Raw genomic sequence first — 23106 nt, forward strand, 5'->3', positions numbered from 1 at the left:
ACGTTGACTCAGGTTTTAGTCAATCTTTTTAACTACATGTTGACAATTTAACATTATTAAATTCAATGTTTTTAACAAATGGGCTAATTGGGCTCTGTACTCTGGTGATGAATAGGAAAAAAAAGTCATGCTTCAGATCCCTCTCCAGTCAGTTCCACCAGAAAGGATGAGTGAACATCAGCTGAGAAGAGAACTGAGCATGATCTCCCTAAAAGTTAGAGTCTGCCAACACTTGCTGCATTGAATCATCCATGGAAAAACAGCCACCTGGATCCCATCTCTGAAGGAAATTCTACTGACCTGCAGCACCTTGCGAATACATCAGCAAACCGCTATAGCTCCTGATAAACTCACTGAACACAGATGCCTCATACTCTCTGGATTTCTTCGATAGCTGGGACAAACAACACTTGATACACATTTATATATCGGGCTATGAACTGCGATGTGTGTTGGTGAAGAAATGAAGCCAGCAGTAAAGACATCAGATTTCACTAGATTAGAATATCTCCCATAATCTCTCACCTCCTCCAAACAAAAGAAAAACCAAGAAATCTACAGTTCTCCACTGGAGTACTTCAAACAACTTGCAGCCTTGATTACACACTTTCCTGCAATAAAGACACTACATGGTCCTCAGTTTGCCACCACCGAGTAGCAAAACAGCCAAAAAGGGAAAGTGGCGAATTGAGAAAAGGCATCATTATCTGAGCAGAAAGCTGCCAATCAATGCCAGCTCCTGATGTTCCAGCTGGAACACCTACTGCATCAGATTCCTATCCCCTGATGGGTCAAGCAATCTCAAACTCCTTCTTGCAGCCTGGTAAACAAACTTTAAAAACAAGGACAGCATTCTGCTCAGATACCATGTGAACGGTTACCTACCCATTAGTCTTTTATCCCTTATTTAATCTTCTGATCGGGAAGACAACTGCTGCCAACGCAAATGCAATAGGAACTTGTGAATAAGAGGAAAAAAATTCCCTTCTATCTAATCTGCACCTATGTATATTTTATTTAAAGGTAATGGCAGATGCCACAGCAAAATCAAAAAACTCAATGACAGCCTATCTACAAAGCTACGAGCACAAGTAGAAACACATGGGTATATGACAGCCATTACAGAGATGTGGTTGCAAGGTGACCAAAGCTGGGAACTAAATATTTAAGGGTATTTGACATTTTGGAAGGCTAGGAAGGAAAGGAAAAGAAATGGGGTAGCTCTGTTAATAAAGGATGAGATCAGTAGTAGTGAGAAATGATCTTGGCTCGGAAGATCAAGATGTAGAATCAGTTTGAGTGGATCTAAGATCTAGCAAAGGAAAGTAACTGGTGGGAGTAGTTTATAGCCGCACCCCACCCCCTGCCCCCCCCCCAACAGTAGCTACACTGTAGGACAGAATATAAATCAAGAAATAATGGGAACTTGTAGGAAAGGTACTGCAATAATCGTAGGTGATTTTAATCTTCACATAGATTAGACTAAACAAATTAGCAAAGGTAGCCTGGAGGATGAGCTCAGTGTATTAGGGACAGTTCCTTAGAGCAATGTGTTCTGGAACCAACCCTAGAGCAGGATAATTTGGACCTCATATGTGGAACGAGACAGGGGATTAATAAATGACCGCATAGTAAAGAATCCTCTATGCAAGAGCAATCATAACATGATAGAATTTCACAGTTTGAGGGTGAGAAGTTTGGGTCTGAAACTAGTTTCTTAAACTTAAATAAAGGGTATGAAGTAAAAATAGAAAGTGCTGGAAATACTCAGCAGGTCCGGCAGCATCTGTGGAGAGACAGAGACAGAGACAGAGAGAGAGAGAGAGACAGAGAGAGAGAGAGAGACAGAGACAGAGACAGAGACAGAGACAGAGACAGAGACAGAGACAGAGACAGAGACAGAGAGAGAGAGAGAGAGAGAGAGAGAGAGAGAGAGAGTGTTAACGTTTCAGGTCTGTGACCTTTCATCACAACAGGGTATGAAGACAAAGTTGGCTAAAGTGGGCTGAGAAAATAAGTTAAAAGGGAAGACAGTAAAGAAGCAGTGACAGACATTTAAGGAGATATTTCATATCTCTCAAAGATATATTCTATTGAGAAAGATTGATGGGAAGGATGCACCATTTATGCTTAACTAAGGAAGTATAGACAGGGTGGATAGCAAGAAGCTTTTTCCCCAGAGTGGGGGATTCAATTACTAGGGGTCACGAGTTCAAAGTGAGGGGGGAAAAGTTTAGGGGGGAAATGCATGGAAAGTTCTTTACGCAGAGGGTGGTGGGTGCCTGGAACGCGTTGCCAGCGGAGGTGGTAGACGCGGGCACGATAGCGTCTTTTAAGATGTATCTAGACAGATACATGAACGGGCAGGAAGCAAAGAGATACAGACCCTTAGAAAGTAGGCGACATGTTTAGATAGAGGATCTGGATCGGCGCAGGCTTGGAGGGCCAAAGGGCCTGTTCCTGTGCTGTAATTTTCTTTGTTCTTAAGGATGGGATCAAATTGAAAGAAAAAACACACAATGCTGCAAAGATTAGTGGTAGGCCAGAGGATTGGGAAAGCTTTAGAAACCAACAAAGGATGACTTTTAAAAAAAGGAGAAATTAGAGTACGAGAGTAAACTAGCAAGAAGTGTAAAATCAGACAGTAAAAGCTTCTACAAATATATAAAAAAGACAGTAGCTAAAGTAAGTGTTGGTCCATAGATGATGAGGCTGAGGAATTAATAATGGGAAACAAGGAAATGGCGGAGACTTTAACAAGTATTTTGCATCTGTCTTCACAGTAGAAGACACAAAAAGCATCCCGAGAATAGCAGAAAATTAAGAGGCAAAAGACAGGGAAGAAATTAAAACAATCACAATCACTAGAGAAAAAGTACTAGGAAAACTTATGGGACTAGAGGCTGGCAAGTCCCCTGGACCCGATGACCTGCAACCTAGGGTCTTAAAAGAAGTGGCTGCAGAGATACTGGATGCATTGGTTGTAATCTTCCAAAATTTCCTAGATTCTGCCAAGGTTCCAGCAAATCGAAAAACCACAAAAATTAACAGCTCTATTCGAGAAAGGTGCTGGTGGGGGCAGGGGGGTAGTCGTGGCAATAGAAAGCAGGAAACTACAGGCCAGTTAGCCTAGCATCCGCCATTTGGAAAATGCTAGAATCCATTATTAAGGAAGTAGTAGCAGGACATTTAGAAAATCATAATACAATCAGGCAGAGCAAACATGGTTTTATGAAAGGGAAATCGTGTTTGACAGATTTATTAGAGTTCCTTGAGGATTTAACAAGCATGGTAGATAAAGGGAACCAGTAGATGTAGTGTATTTGGATTTCCAAAAGGCATTCGATAAGGTGTCACTTAGAAATAAGAGCTCATGGTTTTGGGGGCAACATGTTAGCGTGGATAGAGGATTGATAACTAACAGGATACAGTCAGGATAAATTTTCAGGTTGGAAAACTGTAACTAGTGGAGTGCCACAGGAACCAGTGCTGGGGTTTCAACTATTGATGATCTATATTAATGACTTGGACGAAAGGACCAAGCGTATAGTAGGCAAATTTGACGACGATACAAAAATAGGTAGGAAAGCAAGTTGTGAGGACACAAAGTGTCTGCTCAGAGATACAGATAGATTAAGCAAGTGGGCAAAAATTGGGCAGCTGGAGTATAAGGTGGGAAAATGTGAGGTTTCCCACTTTGGCAGGAAATATAGAAATGTAGATTATTTAAATTGAGAGAGATTGCAGAATGCAGTGCTACAGAGGGATCTGGGTGTCCTTGTACACGAATCACAAAATGTTAGCATCAAATCTGCTGTCCTTACCTGGTCTGGCCTACATGTGACTCCAGACCCACATCAATGTGGTTGACTCTGAAAATGCCCTCTGAAGTGGCCTAGCAAGCCACTCAGTTGTACTTAACCACTAAAAAAAAAGTAAACAACGAATGAAACCGGACAGACCACCCGGCATCGACCTAGGCACCAGAAACGACAACGGCAGACCCAGCCTGGTCAACCCTGCAAAGTCCTCCTTACTAACATCTGGGGGCTTGTGCCAAAGTTGGGAGAGCTGTCCCACGGCCTAGTCAAGCAACAGCCTGACACGGTCATACTCACCAAATCATACCTGACAATGTCCCAGATACTACCATTGTCATCTCCGGGTATGTCCTGTCCCACCAGCAGGACAGACCTAACAGAGGTGGCGGCACAGTGGTATACAGTCAGGAGAGAGTTGCCCTGGGAATCCTCAACATTGACTCTGGACCCCGTGAAGTCTCGTGGCATCAGGTCAAGCATGGGCAAGGAAACCTCCTGCTGATTACCACCTACTGCTTCCCCCCCCCACACTCCTCAGCTGATGAATCAGTACTCCTCCATGTTGAACACCACTTGGAGGAAGCGCGAAGGGTGGCAAGGGTGCAGAATGTACGCTGGGTGGGGGAACTTCAATGTCCATCACCACAGAGTGGCTCGGTAGCACCACTACTGACCGAGCTGACCAAGTCCTAAAGGACATAACTGCGAGACTGGGTCTGCGGCAGCTGGTGAGGGAAACAAGAGCGGAAAATATACTTGGCCCCGTCCTCACCAATCTGCCTGCCACAGATGCATCTGTCCATGACAGCAGTGGTAGGAGTGACCACCGCACAGTCCTTGTGGAGACGAAGTACCATCTTCACATTGAGGATACCCTCCATCATGTTGTGTGACCAGCATGCTAAATGTGATGGATTTTGAACAGATCTAGCAATGTAAAACTGGGCATCCATGAGGCGCTGTGGACCATCAGCAGCAGCAGAATTGCACTCAACCACAATCTATACCCTCATGGCCTGGCATACCCCCCACTCTATCATTGCTATCACGCCAGGGGATCAATCCTGGTTCAATCAAGACTGCAGGAGGGCATGCCAGGAGTAGCACCAGGCATAACTCAAAATGAGGTGTCAGCCTGATGAAACTACAACCCAGGACTATTTGTATGCCAAACAGCATAAGCAGCATGCGATAAATACAGCTAAGCGATCCCACAACCAACGGATCAGATCTAAGCTCTGCAGTCCTACCACATCCAGTCGTGAATGGTGGTGGACAATTAAACAACTAAAGGACGTGCTGGTTCCACAAATATCCCCATTCTCAATGATGGGGGAGCCCAGGACATCAGTGCAAAAGACAAGGCTGAAGTATCTGCAACAATCTTCAGCCAGAAGTGCCGAATGGATGATCCATCTCGGCCTCAAGTCCCCAGCATCACAGATGCCAGTCTTCAGCCAATTCAATTCAGTCCGCGTGATATCAACAAACGACTGAAGGGACTGGATGCTGCAAAGGCTGGGGGCCCTGACAACATTCCGGCGATAGTACTGAAGACCTGTACTCCAGAACTTGCCACGCCCCTAGCCAAGCTGTTCCAGTCGAGCTACAATACTGGCATCTACCTGGCAATATGGAAAATTGCTCAGATATGTCCTGGACACAAAATGCAGGGCAAATCCAACCCAGCCAATTACCGCCCCATTAGTCTACCCTCAATCATCAGTAAAGTGATGGAAGGCATCATTGACCGTGCTTATCAAGCGGTACTTGCTTAGTAATAACCTGCTCAGTCACGTTCAGTTTTTGTTCCATCAGGGCCACTCAGCTCCTGACCTCATTAGAGCCTTGGTTTAAATAAGGACAAAAGAGCTGAACTCCAGAGGTGAGGCGAGTGTGACTGCCCTTGACATCAATGCAGCATGTGACCGAGTCTGGCATCAAGGAGCCCTAGCAAAACTGAAGTCAATGGGAATCAAGGGGACAACACTTCAATGGTTGGAATCATACCTAGCACAAAGGAAGATGGTTGTGGTTGTTGGAGGTCAATCATCTCAGCTCCAGGACATCAGTGCAGGACTTCCTCAGGGTAGTGCACTCGGCCCAACCATCTTCAGCTGCTTCATCAATGACCTTCCCACTATTATAAGGTCAGAAGTGGGGATGTTTGCTGATGATTGCACAATGTTCAGCACCATTCGTGACTCCTCAGACACTGAAGCAGTCCGTATAGAAATGCAGCAAGACTTGGTCAACATCCAGGCTTGGGCTGATAAGTGGCAAGTAACATTCGCGCCACACAAGTGCCGGGCAATGACCATCTCCAACAAGAGAGAATCTAACCAGCTCCACTTGACATTCAACGGCATTACGATCGCTGAATCCCCCACTAACATCCTGGGGCTTGCCATTGACCTGAAACTGAACTGGAGTAGCCATATAAATACCGTGGCTACAACAGCAGGTCAGAGGCTAGGAATGCTGCAGTGAGTGACTTACCTCTTGACTCCCCAAAGCCTGTCCACCATCTACAAGGCACAAGTCAGGAATGTGATGGAATACTCTCCACTTGCCTGGATAGGTGCAGCTCCAACAATGCTCAAGAAGCTCGCCACTCTCCAGGACAAAGCAGTCCGCTTGATTGGCACCCTGTCCACAAACATTCACTCCCTCCACCACTGATGCACAGCGGCAGCAGTGTGTACCATCTACAAGATGGACTGCAGCAATGCACCTAGGTTACTCAGGCAGCACCTTATAAACCCACGATCTCTACCACATAGAAGGGCAAGGGCAGCAGATGTGTGGGAACACCACCACCTGCAAGTCCCCCTCCAAGCCACACACCATCCTGACTTGGAACTATATTGCTGTTCCTTCACTGTTGCTGGTTCAAAATCCTGGAACTCCCTTGCTAATAGCACTGTGGGTCTACCTACCCCACATGGACTGCAGCGGTTCAAAAAGACAGCTCACCACCAGCTTCTCATGGGCAATTAGGGATGGGTAATAAATGCTGGCCTAGCCAGAGACACCCACGCCCATGAAAACAAGTAAAAAGGTACAACAAGTAATTAGGAAGGCAAATGGAATGTTGGCATTTATTGCAAGGGGGATGGAGCATACAAGTAAGGAGGTCTTCCTACAGCTGTACAGGGCATTGGCGAGACCACACCTAGAGTACTACGTACAGTTTTGGTCTCCTTACTTGAGGGATAAACTTGCATTGCAAGCAGTTCAGTGAAGGTTCACTCGGCTGAACCCTGGGATGAAGGGGTTATCCTTTGAGGAACGGTTGGGCCTATACTCATTAGACTTTAAAAGAATGAGAGGTGATCTTATTGAAACATACAAGATTCTGAGGGGGCTTGACAGGGTAGATGCTGAGATAAATGTTTTCCTTCATGGGGGAATCTAGAACTAGGGGACACAGTTTCAAAATAAGGGGTCTCTCTTAAGATAGAGAGGAGCAGGAATTAATTCTCTAAGAAGGTCATTAATCTTTGGAATTCTCTTCCCCAGAGAACACTGCAGGCTGGGTCATTGAATATATTCAAGGCAGAGTTCGACAGATTTTTGATCTATAAGAGAGTCTAGGATTCTTTGGGGGGGGAGGCAGGAAAGTGGAGTTAAGGCCACAATCAGATAAGCATGATCTAGTTGAATGGCAGAACAGGCTGAAGGGGCCGAATGGCCTACTCCTGCTCCTATTTATTTTATCAGCCAGGAAAATATTCCAATCAGCCAGTCTGTGATCGGTCACAAACTCCCAGAGTAATATTAAAAATATTTTTATGAACTGGAACTTGAGTGTTCCGCCTGGAGGCTCTTTATAAGGATTTAAAAAAATTTCAGTCCACAGTCCCCATTCTATTGGGAGCAGCAGTGTTTGGATTGTACTCAGACTCTTTCAACTGCATCTCAGGAAAGATCCACCGCCCTAAACAAACCAGGCACAATCTTATCACAAGTCAGCATAGTCACTGCTTCAGGAAATGCAAGTTGAGTGTTATATCAAGCAGAGCATCAATGACTGAAGGCATTACTGTACTGAATAAAAGAACAGGAAGTATTGGGAGTTCACTGTACTTTGGACCATCATTGCTCCATTTTATAATTAACTGACCACATTGTGAGGCCTGTGTCCATGAAGGACACATTTAGTAAATAAAACAGAAGCAGTTGCCTATTAGCATTACTTTGGGTTTGGGCAAGATAAAAGCTACAAGTGAGAGCAGAGGATCATTGAAGTGCAAAAGTCCTTGCCTCCAATCACTTGACAATTTCCTGACAGATTTGTCAGCAACAATTTGATTCAATGTCAATCAGTTACAGCACAATGTATCTTTCTCAGTGTAAAATTGGGTTCTACCTGCACCAACTTGCCACTGAGTCATTATCCATTGACTGTAACTTAAAATATGGACTTTGAAAATGTTAAGGATTAATTACTAAAGAATAATTTTGGGTTATTTTGAACTAAAACAAGGTACTTCAGACAGCCCAGTTTAGAAACACCCTGGATTTGTATTAGCTTCCACACTGATCAAAATAACCTGAATTTAAACTTTTTTTGATCCCTTAATGCAGAAATGCTTCAATCTGAAGTTGCTCTGCATTCAGAATGCACTGCAACTCACCCAGTTTACATTACAAAGTGGATTTCACAACACTTGTGGCAACTGAGAAACTACACATGTACAAGCCTGTACACGTATAGTTTATAACAATGACTTAGATCTTCTGGCTACAGACATTCTCTGATGTTGGCAAAAATGCATAGGTGTCAACTTGCTCACAATACTGAAGGAGCAAGACAGAGCGCTGATGCTGTTGCCCCTTGCCTGATTCTGGGGGCTGCAGCCTCTCCCAACCACCTGTGGGGAAATGTTTAGTGATTACCTGCCTTCAGTCACCGATGCACAAGAACATTATAAGAAGCAAAGGCATGTCAATGTGTTTTGAGTACAGTTGTGTGCACATAATTGAAATAGAAAACAGCAAAAAAATATTGTTTGCAGAAAGTTCATCTGCTTCTCCCTCCCCACTGTCAAACCAGCATGCCGCCACATTGTAAATTACACTGCAGCAGAAATCCTGCCCCACCAGAGATAGGTCCTAATCAAGATGATTGAGGAGCCTGGGCATCAGAACATACATTTCAAATAATAGGGCAGTAACTATTTAAAATTAGCAAGTCTGACTCTAGAAAGAACAATCTTCTACAGTTGGATATATAATTAATGGTGGTCAATATCACAGAATCGTTACAGTGCAGGAAACGACCATTCGGCCATCCTGTCCGCACCAGCTCTCTGAAAGAGCAACTTACTCAGTTCCATTCCCCTGCCTTCTCCTAAGAACCCTGCACATTCCTCCTTTTTCATATAACTGTCTAATTCACTTTTGAATGCTTCAATTGAATCTGCCTCCACTGCACTCTCAGACAGGGCATTCCAGACCTTAACCACACTCTGCGTGAAAAAGTTTTTCCTCATGTCACTTTTGCTTCTCTTACCAAATACTTTAAATCTGTGCCCCCTCGTTCTCGATCCTTTCGCGAGTGGGAACAATTTCTCTCTATCTACTCTGTCCAGACTCATGACTTTGAATACCTCTATCAAATCATCTCTCAGTCTTCTCTTCTCCAAGGAAAACAGTCCTAACTTCTCCAATCTATCTTCATAACTGAAATTCCTTATCCCTGGAACCATTCGTATGAATCTCTTCTGTATTCTCTCCAATGCCCTCATATCTTTCCTCAAGTGCGGCACCCAGAATTAGACACAATACTTCAGCTGAGGCCAAACTAGTCTTATATAAGTTCAATATTACTTCCTTGCTCTTGTATTCCATGCCCCTATTAATAAAGCCCAGGATACTGTACGGTTTATTAACTGCTCCCAACCTGTCCTGCCACCTTCAATGACTTATGCACATATACATCTAGGTCCCTCTGCTCCTGCACCCCCTTTTGAATTGTACTCTTTATTCTGTATTGTCTCTCCATGTTCTTCTTACCAAAATAAATCACTTCAAATTTCTCTGCACTGAACTTCATCTGCCACCTGCCTGCCCATTACATCAACTTGTCTATGTCCTTTTGAAGTTCTACACTATCCTCCTCACAGTTCATAATGCTTCCAAGCTGCATATCATCTGCAAACTTTGAAATTGCGCCCTGTACATCAAGGTCCAGGTCATTAATATATATCAGGAAAAGCAAGGGTCCCAACACTGATCCCTGGAGAACTCCACTACAAACCTTCCTCCAGCCCGAAAAACATCTAATAACCACTACTCCTGGTTTCCTGTCACTCAGCCAATTTTGTGTCCATGTTGCTGCAGTCCCTTTTATTCCATGAGCTACAAGTTTGCTCACAAGTCTGTTATGTGGCACTGTATCAAACGCCTTATAGATATAGTTCATCAGCATCTACACTGCAAGCGGTGAAAGATGAAATGTAAGCTTTGTTAAGAGTTGTACCCGTGGCTCTATTCACCTGGCATAATGCAGATCTAAATTTAAAAATTGAAATATTAACTGAAGCACATCAACTTGGACTGAACATTATAGCATTTAGCCAATATATTACACAATGTTGCCCATTTAGCAGGTCAACCCCATCTTTTCAGGTTCGCATCACATTGCTCAACCCTAGGTCCTTTCCTGGTAACTTATCCACAACTTCATTGTATTCTGGGTGAGTTGTTCCACAAGACTGGTGTGGAGTAACAACGAGGGGCACAATCAGCAAAATGCAGCCGGAATGCACTGGACACTGCATGTTTAGGCGAGATGATTTTACGCTCATGCTTCTGTACAAACGCATGAGCCTGATTGTAAAATCTCCCGTGATTCAATGCAACTGAGCAGCTTAAATCAATTGTAATCTATTCAAGACTGGATCAGGGAATTCTCTAGCAAAAGGGAGTGGGTTTGCTGAGAAATGAGCCACTCTTTGACTGACCGATTTAATGCTCTTGCTTTTTAATTGGATTCAATTAACTGTTGGTCACTGCTGGCTTCAACAAATTACAGCAGAACAGGAAATGCCTGTGTGGCTTCAGCTGACTGCTGGTCACAACAGGTATAGGTGAGTAGCGCTGGATTCATGTGACCTCAGGTACCTGTGTGTTCTGAATGTAAGGAACACCCCCCCGATGGGTTCAATCAGTGACCTGGAGGCATGGTCAGGCAAATGGACTTCTGAACCAGCGAACCCAGATACTGCAGTGTCAAGTGGCAATGGGCACAACTCACTTGCACTTAAAATTCCGCAATCTTCAGCGCTACTTCATTTGATTCCGCCCAGATTACGCTGCTATCTAGGCAAAAATCGTGCACAAAGACACCAGACCGAAATATTTTTTGACTCTTTTAAGCCTTGCTATCCCAAATCAATTCTTCTTCCTTCACTTCCCAAAATGACACTTGCTCCCAGAACACTTATGAACTTTATAGAACTCCTACACAATTATTCAGCAGTCTTCATATCTCTCTAACCCTCAACAGATCAGTGCATCACAAAACATATCCCTTCACTTCTTCAGACAGGACATTACACGGCTGCTGCAGCAAACATAACAGCGCTAGCTAGAAATGCACAGCAGCAAAGTCTGACACTTACCCACACGGTTTTCCATCCCCAGCTAAACGTCTCCGTAGCAGTACTGTAAGAGAGAGAATAGTTATCGTACAGCAGGTCTGTTAAATGTGGTTCACTGTTACGCAATGATATCACACTGGGTACTTTATGCTTGATAAATACAAGTTATGGGTCAAGTCCAAAGTACTGCATTGCACGTTACTTACACTATGCCTAATCCAAACCAAACAGTGCACTTGATACTTCATGTTCTTCAAACTTTTACTTTCTTTACCTCACTGCAGAGTATCGGGGACCACTCCATGTTGAATTGCACAAAGATTTTATTCAGTCATCCCTTTTAGGGTTCTTGCCAGAGTAAGTGCCTTGCAGCAAACTCCGACATCGTAAAGCGCCACTCTAATGACATCATAAAAATGATGTCATGGTTGGGGCATGCATTCCACCAAGTCTCTGCTCAAATCCTTTCTTTTGCCAACAGTTCTACAGCAACAATTCACCAAAAGGTAACGCATCCTAGCCAGTATACAGATCTACGGCTTTATAATGTATAGGAATAATGGTGCACTTCAGTATCGTAAAATGATACAGCATAGGATGTGGCCATTCAATCCATCATACCTGTGACAGTTCTTTGCAAGTGTTCTCCAATCCATTCCACAGCCCCTGCACTTTTCCCATAGCTCTGCAAATTTTCCTTTCCAAGTACATATCTAATTCCCTTTTGGAAGTTACTACTGAGTCAGTTCCAACATCCTTTCGGACAGTACAGATTCCAGACCATGCCTCGCTGCGTTTGCAAATTACCTCAAATCTGAGTCCTCTGGTTACCGGTGATTCTGCTATTGGAAAGAGTTTCTTATATGCTCTAACAAAACCATTCCTGATTTTGAACACCTATCAAACCTCCTTTCAACCTTCTCTCTCTCTCTAAAGAGTACATCCCAACTTCTCTCTCCTCTACAATGTAGGCCTGCAACCTTGGCACACTTGAGCAGATCCTATTTGCCTTTTAAATAGATTATGGATTAGGGAAAATTATTTGCTGAGACACATTATTAGACCAGAAAAGCTCCGGTCACTTGACCATCGTCTTTGCCAACTCTCCCTCCAACACACCCTCCCCGCAAGAAGGGTAGAATCAAAGACCAGGAGATCCCAGGAACTTTCTGGAGAAACTGATGCATTAACTAGTCTGGCTAAGACTGAGTGCTAATGAAATCTGCTAGTTTCTACACTGCTGACAGTCAGCATTTTCCTTCACCCTTGTTATGATAGAAGTGCTCTCACCCCAAGAGAATCTTCACAGACACACTATTATATATGTCGGTCCTCCACAGACCTAGGTGGAGTCAGATTCTGTATGTTCAAAGGGCACCCAGGCAAACTGCACATACATTGAAGAAAAAGTGCCACTGGCCACAACAGATGCACTGATAAATACTCCCCTTCTCTCTACTCGGGTGAAACGTTAAATGGATGTTTAGAAACCACCCATTTTTCATCAAGACTTCATAAGTTATAATTTGCAAAATTAAGGCTGTACTCTGCAAAAAAAAAACATCCATTACATTGAGTTCCACCTAGTGTACAGCACAGAAACAGGCCATTTCTCCCAACTGGTCTATGCTCCACATTAGTTTCCTCCCACCCTACCTCATCTCACTATCAGCATAACCTTCTATGCCCTTTCTCCCTTATATACTTATCTAGCTTAAGCTGAAAAGCATCTATGCTAATCGTCTCAACCAGTCCTTATGGTTCGACACTTCAACCATTCTCTGGGTCACTAAGTTCCTCCTGAATTCTTTATTGGATTTATTAGATGGTATCATCTTTATGACCCCTAGTTTTGAACTCTTCCACAAGTGGAAGCATTTTCTCTACCCTTTTCCAGCTTGAGTAAAGCCAGTGAATATGTGCAAGGATTGCCCTATTAAGAACTGAATTAGGTTTTCTTGATTATTTGTAAGAACTTGTACCAGTGACCAAACAAAGTGCATGGAATGGACAAATGGTGAACTCACAATATAATCAGTCTTGTGGTACTGTCTCCTGCAGAGATTCCAGTCAGTTTAGTTCAAACTGCTGTGAGAACTCAGTACTACAATGGAAGTGACTGGGAAATAGGATGCGGCTGTTCACATTCCCCAAGGTTTATCTTCACACCTCCACTAACCCCCATCTATATGCAGCCCCTCAGCAACAGCATCTGCAGCCATGGAATCAGCTTCCACATGTATGCCGATGGCAGCCAGCTGTGTCCCTCCTTCATACTCTCTGACACCAAATCATAGAACAGTCATAACTCCCTCGAACTTAACATTGAGAAGATCGAAGCCATAGTTTCGGTCCTGTACTATAAACTCCAGTCTTAACATAACTTCAAGTCCAACACCAGCAACTCAAAACGTTGAATCCGACTCAATATTCTATTCAACCTTGAGGTAACTGTTAAATCTTGCATCTGTCCATCAACAAGACCACTTATTTCCACCCACACTGTTTTACTCGCCTCTGTCCCGACCTATGCCCACTGCTGCTGAAACCTCATCTTTATGTTCTTATGGACTCAATTGCTCCACTAATACCAACCTGTTCCACTCACCCATCATCCCTGTCTCCAGACCTAAGCTGGTAACCTGCTCCTCAAATACTTAATTTCAATTTTCCATCCCGGGTTCCTTTTCTTCAAAGCTCTTCTACTGGCATTAAGGCAAGGACTGGATTGGAATTAAATATGGTATCCTGACAAGTCAAAAACCCTTCCACAAAACATGTTCTAGGTGCACAGAGTATGGCCATTTGGGCAAGAGGTTTGTTACCTGTAGAACTATACCTCAGCAAGAGTGTGCTTCCAGGCAGGATCAAAGTGAGGTTTTTTTTTCCAGAAAAAGCCTCAAGCAGACCAAAACAAAATCAAAATGGGATAATGTACTTGCACAAAACACCAAAAAAAAGCTGCTCAAAATTACTAACCGGTTTGGCTTCAGGCATTGAAATCAAGTGACATACCTCACTGCACTCTTATACCGCCAAATCTCAAAGCGCATCTTAGACTTTAATTCATTTACTATAGATTTATACAATTGCTAAGCAGATTTCATAAGTCTCCAACGAATGCAGCTTCAGGCATTTTTTTTTTTAAGTCCGATCCCAATGTATTAAGTCGGCATTCGGGTACAAATATTAATCATGGCCCAAGTTATCTACTTAGCCAGACGTGGGGAGAGAAACCTCTCAGTGCAAATTGTGACCACTTTTTTTTTTAAAATGCCATTCCAAATTCCATATCGCCATTGGCAGAGACAGCAGCTATACTATGGGTACTTTCTTGGGCTTCTAAAAGAGGTGCATGGCCACATGAAATAATAAAATTCACTCCATCAACTGACTTGATTATAGATCTTGCCTTGCAGTAAGGCAAGATGAATATTACACATCATCAGCAGTGAATTACAAGGCAGTAATTCAACTCAGTAGTTTAGATAGCAAACACTTGAGTGGTTTACCAAAGTCAGTGGAACAAAGATTTAATTGCTGCTTTCCATCTGATACCAGACATGTGTTATTTGTACAGTCAAGTCTATTTTGATCACGTTGGCTTTCAACGGTACACACGGAGTGCTGTAGAGGACATATAATATTGGCAAGAATGTGACGTACATAAATCTGGAACATATGATACTACGTCAAAGCCTTCAAGGCCCTTGACGCTCCTCCAATTCCAGCCTCTTGCGCATTTCTGATTTTAACCGTGGCACCATGCCTTCAACTGTCTTGGCCCGAAGCTCTGGAATTCCCTTCCTCAACCTTTTTACCTCTTTACCTCCTCAAAACCTACCTCTGTCAAAGCTTTGAGTCATTTGTCCCAATATTTCTTTGGTTTGACAACACTTCTGTGAAGGGCCTTGGAATGTGTTATTGATGCTTTATAAATGAAAGTTGTTGTTTTAGCCCAACCCAAAACTTGTGCACATAATCTAGGTTGACACTCCAGTGCAGTTCTGAGAGTGTGCTGCACTGTCAGAGGTGTAATTGTTCAGATAAAATGCTAGGCAGGTGGCCTGGTTGCATGGTCAAGTTGATACAAAAAAAATCCCAGGGCAATTTTACAAAGAGCAGGGAGGGTTCTCCTGGTGCCTCAGCTGACAGTCGTCCCTCAACCAACATCACAATGAATCAGACTAATTGGTCATCTGTCCCATTGACACTTGCTGGCTGTCATGCTTGACAACATAACAGTGAGGACACTTTAAAAGTCATTAATTGGCTGTGAAACATTTTGAGAGTAGGAAAGGCAGAATACAAATGCAAGTTCTTGCTTTACAAGATATAGGTTGGGCCACAGTTGGAGAATTATGTGCAGTTTTGGGCACTCATTATACAAAAAATACTGCAGCCAAGGAAAAGATGCAATGCACATTCTCTGGAGTAACAGATGAAAGGATTGGTGGAGAGTGTTAAAAAAAAAGACTGCAGTCACTGGAACAGAGGTTAGGGGGAGGGAGGGGTGATCAAATGAAACTATATAAGATTTGAGTTAAGATAGAAATGTACGGCACAGAAAGAGGCCACTTGGCCCATCGTGTCTGCGCTGGCTGAAAAAAACCCAGCCTCATCCCACTTTCCAGCATTTGGTCCGTCGCCCTCAAGGTTACAGCACTTCAGGTGCAGAGCAGATTCTGGAAAACTTCTACTGGTAGGTGAACTGCTAACCAGGAGGAACAAATTCAGGAATAGTGTAAGAAATATAAATATGGAGATAAGAAGGTGTCTTTTTCATGCATGGGGTTTTGAAAAATATTGAAGCAGAGTCAATCGTTGCATTTTTGAGAGAATTAGACACAGTCTGCAGGGTGTCAGGTGAGCTTGTTCTTCACCTGCAGCATAAAAGGTACCTCAATGGACACATAAAGTGCTTTATTTTTTACTTTTGCACTTGCCGCCAACGATTTGAATCTGAGAGGGGAAAAAGACACTTTGGTCACAAACCTGAATTTTATCCTTTGTATCCTATCAGGATCAAGGAGGTTGGTTACTTTGGAGTGTGCTGTCAATGGGAATACATTGGGCTTGTTGTTGATGTCACAATGTCAGCTTTTTAAAAATTTGTTTTTGGAATGCGAGTGCGCTAGCTAGGGTTCCATTTACTGCCCATTCCTAAGCGTCCTCAAGCAGGTGCTGGTGAGCTGCTTTGTTGAATAGTCCATGTGGTGTAGGTACACCTACATTGCTGATAGGGAGGGAGTCCCAGGTTTCTAACCCAGAAACAGTGAAAGAATGGCAATATATTTCTAAGTTAGGATCATGTGACTTGGAGGGGAACTTGCAGGTAGTGGTGTACCCAAGCGGCTGCTGCCCTTGTTCTTCTAGGTGCTAGAGTTTGAGGGTTTTTAAGGTGCTATCGAAGCAGCTTTGGCAAGTTGCTGCAGTGCACCTTTTAGATGGTACACACTGCTGCCACTTTGCGCCAGTGGTGGAGGGAGAGAGTGTTTAAGGTGGTGGTTCGGGTGCTGATCAAGCATGCGGCTTTGTCTTGGATGATGTTGGAGATGCCACTTTTCTGCCCACTCAACCAAACCATTGATATCATTCTGGAGTCTATGGCTATTCTCTTCACTATCTACTACATGGCCAATTTTTGTGCCATCAGCAAATTTCCCAATCATGCCTCCCACATTTAAGTCCAAATTGTTAATATATACCACAAACAGCAAGCGACCCAACACCGAGCCCTGTGAAAAGCCACTGGAAACAGCTTTCCATTCACAAAAATATCCGTCGACTACTACCCTTTGTTTCCTGTCCCTCAGCCAATTCTGGATCCAACCTGCCACATTCCCCTGTATCCCTTTGGCTTTCATTTTACTGACCAGTCTGCCATGTAGGACCTGGTCAAATACCTTACTAAATTCCATGTAGACCACATCCACTACACTACCCTCATCAATCCTTCTTGTTACTTCCTCCAAAACTCAATTGAGATAGTAAGACCCCCTAACAAATCCATGTTGACTATCCCTGATTAATCCATGCCTATTTAAGTGGCAGTTTATCCTGTCCCTCAGAATTGCTTCTAACAATTTACCCACCACTAAGGTCAGACTAACCAGCCTATAATTATTTGACCTTTCCCTCGCACCCTTTCTAAGCAGCACCACTTAACACAGCACCCACACAAAAACAAACACAATTCAGGCACTTTGCATGACCTTCATTAACTCCTGGTCACAAAAGACTTCTGATCCATGCAGAACTGCAAGATCAAGAGGGATGAGGATGCCAGTTTTTCCCCATTCACTTGATCTGTCTGTGCCTTGCTGCCATCTACACAACTTGCTTTACCTCCCAACAACACCTCTATTTTTAAGATTCTCATCCTTGTTTTCAAATCCCTCCATGGCCTTGCCCCTCCCCATCTCTGCAACCTGCTCCAGCCCTACATCCCCGAGAGATCTCTGTACGCCTCCACCTTAATCGCTCCATCAACTCCATAACCAAGGCTACTTCGCTCTCCTTTAAGACGCTCCTTAAAACTACACCCCTAACCAAGCTTTTGGTCACCTGCCCTAACAACTCCTTTGTGTCCGTGTCAAATTCAGTTTGATAATACTCCTGTGAAACTCAGATGCTTTATCACATTAAAAGGTGCTATACAAGTTGTTGTTTTATCTACAAGACTCATTCCTTTATTCAAGTTATTGGCATATATGCTGAAAAGCTGATGCCCCAGCAAATATCCCAAGGGAACACCACTTACCACATCCCAATCAGAACACATTTCCAATCCCTAGCACAAGGTTACCTCCAATTTATTCTTTTTTTTTCTAATAACCTCTTGTATGTAACCTTCTGATGCCTTCTGGAAGTCTATATGGACAACATGCCCCGATCCAGCATGCTAGTGAGTGCCTCAAAAAATTCAACTGGATTAGTCAGACATGACCTACCCTTAACAAATCAGTTAGCTATTCCAGTGTTAGAGACATCAGTTCTCAGGTATCTCCCTCTATTACGAATGCAGCACGAGGAATTTCAACAGATATTACCCCTTGAAATTAAGAGCATACGCAGAATGCTACTAATTTAAGAGTGGGATATGAGAAACACATCCTTTGTAAATGACATGCATAAATTAATCACGCATTGAGTGTTCATTCATACATTTTCCATGTCCCATTAAACATGCTTTCTAGATTTCTAGCATCTGTGCAGGGTTTATAACTAAATAACAATTTTTAATGAAGGAATCATTTACTAAGTGACATGTTGCTCCACAGGAAGTTTTCCACCCAAGCACTTCACTCTTTTAACTCTGTCCTCATGTGGCGCCCCACGTTGGTAACCATGCCTTTAGCTGCCTAGAACCCACTATCTAGAATTCCCTTTCAAAGAGCCAACACAGGTGTGATGGGCCAAATGGCCTCCTTCAGTGCTGTCGATATCTATGATTCTATGAAATTCAGCCCGAGCGAGGCAGGGGCAGTGAACCCAATCCTGCTACCACCAGGCATCGAGCACACATTCAACATGACTGGATTTGAGAATGGCTGCTCTGGTTTAAATGTTCCATGTTGATCAATGACAATAAAAGAGGGAGACTATTTCCAGGTCTACTTAAAATATATTATGAGCTTTTAAAACTGGATAGAGTCATACGTTCATTGTTGAGCAAAACCTCCATTAGTTCACCCTATGGTGAACCTGTTGTCCTTCATTGCTAAAGGGATTGAGTTTAAAAGCAGAGAGGTTATGTTGCAGCTGTATAAGGTACTGGTGAGGCCGCACCTGGAGTGGTGTGTGCAGTTTTGGTCTCCTTACTTGAGAAAGGATATACTGGCACTGGAGAGGGTGCAGAGGAGGTTCACTAGGTTGATTCCGGAGTTGAGGGGGTTGGCTTATGAGGAGAGACTGAGTAGATTGGGATTATATTCATTGGAGTTCAGAAGAATGAGGGGGGATCTTATAGAAACATATAAAATCATGAAGGGAATAGATAAGATACAAGTAGAGAGGATGTTTCCACTGGCAGGTGAAGCTAGGACAAGAGCGCATAGCCTCAAGATTAGAGGGAGCAGATTTAGGACTAAATTAAGAAGGAACTTCTTCACCCAGAGGGTTGTTAATCTATGGAATTCCTTGCCCAGTGAAGTGGTTGACGCTTCTTCAGTAAATGTCTTTAAAGCTAAGGTAGATATTTTTTTGAACAATAAAGGAATTAAGGGATACGGCGGGAGCGCGGGTAAGTGAATCTGAGTCCACGAAAAGATCAGCCATGATCTTATTGAATGGCGGAGCAGGCTCGAGGGGCCGGACGGCCTACTCCTGCTCCTAGTTCTTATGATCTAAAGCAAAAGAATTTTTCCTAACAAGAAAGCAGTAGAAAAGGTAGCAATGACTAAAAGCCTGTCGAAAGGATACCTTTTGAGGAGGTCTTTTACATTCAGGGAGTGAAATAGCAAGGCAGGATTTCGGAAAGAACTCCAGAGAGAGGTGAGATGTCTGAAGGCTGCATTACTGAGGGAACAGAATGCACAGGAGTTCAGAGAACGTAGGGTACAAGCTGGGACTTCAGGCAGAAAGAAAACAGAAGCTGAGCAGGGAGAAGCCATGTAAGGATCTGTTGACAAGAACTCATGGGTACAGCTGGTGTCAGAAACAGAGATCAAACACTTGGGTTGTTGGAATAGTTTTTATAAGGTTGGATTGGAGGCATATTATTGAAGCAGAATAGAGAACACTTCACTTTGCAACTAGCCATAATATCTGTGGCCTGGGAATGACTGTTGCCAAGCCTGGGCTTGTGGAAAGGAGAAGCGTTCCATTTCTCAGCACAACCCTTACCTTGACAAGCTAAAGTTCACAAAAATAATGCACACCAGGTCTTGTGTAAAAGTCATGACTACACATAAGTTTCTCCGATCAATGAGCCTGGGGTGGTATTTATGGAGTTAATTGATGGTTGCCACCAGGGGTCCAATTATACTCATAAAATGTCAGTATTCTTATTGCAGCTTTCCACCATGCATTCACAGCTGGAGTCCCTGACGACATAACACTACATTATAAAATACACCGCTCCTCCAACAGCTTCATTGCTGCACTACAGAATTAACCCCGACCTTTTACAATCCATTCATCTTTAAAACCTCATGCATTTCTTCACAACAGTCTTGACATTTTCCATGTCGATCTGACTCCCATAAAAGCAGCCTTGTTCACAAATTGACTAAGATATAATTGAGCTCCACGTTAGCAGATGTCAGTTTAAAACAAGTCAATTTCGATTAACCCTTTGATGGCAGAAATTCCTATACCCATTAAGAGGCTCCTTAAGACCTAAAATCTTTGACCAAGCTTTTAGTCATCTGCCCTAATATCACTAAATTTTGTTTGATTATGCTGTTAAAAGCCCTGGAATGTTTTACTACGTTAGTGGTGCTATATGAAAACAAGTGCTGGAATCAGATGAGTTATTTATAAGTGCTGAGCTGGTCATGCTTTTAATTTTCCTTCTCTCCAGTTTTATTCCCCTACTCTCCAGGGGAAGAGGGCAGAGTTAAAAGGGTCAACATTTCACTCAGACTCCAAAAAACCTAACCAGTTATATAACCAAGTCTAAATCAGTACTTTCCAAAGGGCGCACGTTCATGATTGCGAAAGCTAAGTTTAATACAGACTGCAGGAAGTCTCTCTTTACACAGAGCTGGAATGGGGTGCCAAAAGGTAAATGCAGACAGGGCACTGAAATTGTACGAGAGAAGGCTACATTCTGTAATAGGGAGACGGGATGAGGTCAACGGTTTCATACTAGTCTTTCTTCAAACTCATCTCGAGAAGCCACCAACAGTTGCTGGGTACAGTTCTACAAGTGTCAATTGGCCTCTGCTACCTCACCCAAATGGCTACTCTTTGTGCATGAACCTGGTTAGCACTGTTTTCAGATCAGTGGGTTATGGAGGATATATGAACTAAAGGCCAGCTACCTGACCAGAACCCAACAGGACCAGACGACATGTCAGGTTTGAGTCGGGTCGCACTCCCAGGTCCGGCATTCGGGTTCGGGTCGGGCCAGGCCGGGTCGGACACACGATCACAACCGCAGCTAAGTGACTCCAATGTTAATATAATTTTTTGACTAGAAAGGTGGTTTTGTTACAGTTATTTCAAGCTTGTGCAGATCAGCAACTAAGTGAAAAACAGAAAGTAGGTTAACTGATGGTCGGGCAGGGTCGGGCGCGGAAGAAAATGGAAGGACTCGGGCCGGGTCAGATGTGGTTCTTTCGAGCTCGGGCTGGGTTGCATTTGCAGACCCTAGCAGGCCTTTAATATGAACCCAATACTGGACTTATTCAACATCCACATGTTACAGCAAAATAACCACCATGATCGCAAACTCTGGCTTCTTACCGCTTTTGGAATAGGGTCCCCGAGTCCAACTGTAACACACCTACTGCTGCCCCTGCAGAGATCAGACAACAAAGCAGACCACGCAATGGAGGCTGAGACCCTTTGGTCTACATGGGTCAGTAGTGCATTAAGCCACCCTGAACCTCTTTGCTTCTCTACACCTCTCTCCTCCTTGAAGACGCTCATTAAAATCTACCTCTGACCAAGCTTTTGGTCAACTGTCCTAATATCTCCTTATGTGGCTCAGTGTCAAAATTTGTTTGATAATGCTCCTGTGAAGCACATTTTACTGCGTTAAAGGTGCTTCATAAATGCAAGTACCTGTTGTTATGCATTGTTACGACCGAGGCAGGAGGAGTGCACTGTTTTTCTAGTTCCACTGCTCCACAGGACACAATATGTATTTAAATTTTTTTCCTAGTCACCAATACGGTCAGTCATAAATATTTTTATTCCAGAATAAAATACATCAACCAGGTTTCTTTAATAAACAAAATTATCAATTTATTATAAAACAAGTCTTAACCTGTAACACAGATTGAAATATAAAAGCTTCCTTTTTACCTTAGGCACACACACACACACACACAGGTTAACTGGAAAAAATGGAGATTTACTCTTTGGAGCTCTATATAAAAAGACAAAAAGAATACTTTGGCCAAATACTCGCTAATTCTTGAAAAAAAAAGGTGATATGGAAAGATGTCAGATGTCCTTTGTTTTGGTTTGGCGTCCCAACTGCACGTAGACGGTCACTCGGATCTTCCTGGAAACAGTCCTTGTCTGGGGACGTTGAAGATCAGTTTGGGCAGGCTTTCCAGGAAAAATGCAGCAACAGTTTCAGTCCGTTTCTTACACTTGCTTCTCAGTTTCTCAAAGAGATGGAAAAACTGGCAAGCTTTTCAAAGAGCTGGAACAGACCGAGTTGGGGTTTGCTCCCTTGGCACGTTTTCACCAACTGTCTTTTTAAACACTGTCCACACCCCCAACTTACTGTCCAAAGTAAAATTAAAAACAATGTCACAACAGTCAAGCCTCCTGACCCCTATAAATCTTGACCAGTCACATTTTTGTAAACATCTTTTCCCAAGTCAAAAAAAACCCCAGCTGCGTAATTATCTGAAGACAGATGACTGCCAGTAAGGGCTTGTTTTTCGCACTCCTTGATTCTTCCAGTAACTGTTGTTTACAAACTCAGTCCAAAAGACCTTCTGATGACCTCTTCTTAAAAAACATCCAGCATCTATGGAATCCTTTTCAGT

The 23106-nt window shown here is 43.3% G+C and overlaps 1 protein-coding gene across 7 annotated transcripts in view; it reads right to left on the reverse strand.

Moving 5' to 3' along the window:
- The window catches only part of LOC137347239 (phosphatase and actin regulator 4-like), a 183186-nt gene that overhangs the window by 97891 nt on the left and 62189 nt on the right, over positions 1-23106 (reverse strand). For all 7 annotated transcript variants that reach the window (XM_068011512.1, XM_068011511.1, XM_068011516.1 and 4 more), the window contains one exon: positions 11453-11495. In XM_068011512.1, coding sequence (XP_067867613.1) covers positions 11453-11468 — 16 coding nt within the window. In that variant the 5' untranslated portion in view covers positions 11469-11495. The remainder of the gene's footprint in view (positions 1-11452; positions 11496-23106) is intronic.

This window comes from Heterodontus francisci, chromosome 31, assembly GCF_036365525.1.
Source record: "Heterodontus francisci isolate sHetFra1 chromosome 31, sHetFra1.hap1, whole genome shotgun sequence".
Taxonomy (NCBI): domain Eukaryota; kingdom Metazoa; phylum Chordata; class Chondrichthyes; order Heterodontiformes; family Heterodontidae; genus Heterodontus; species Heterodontus francisci.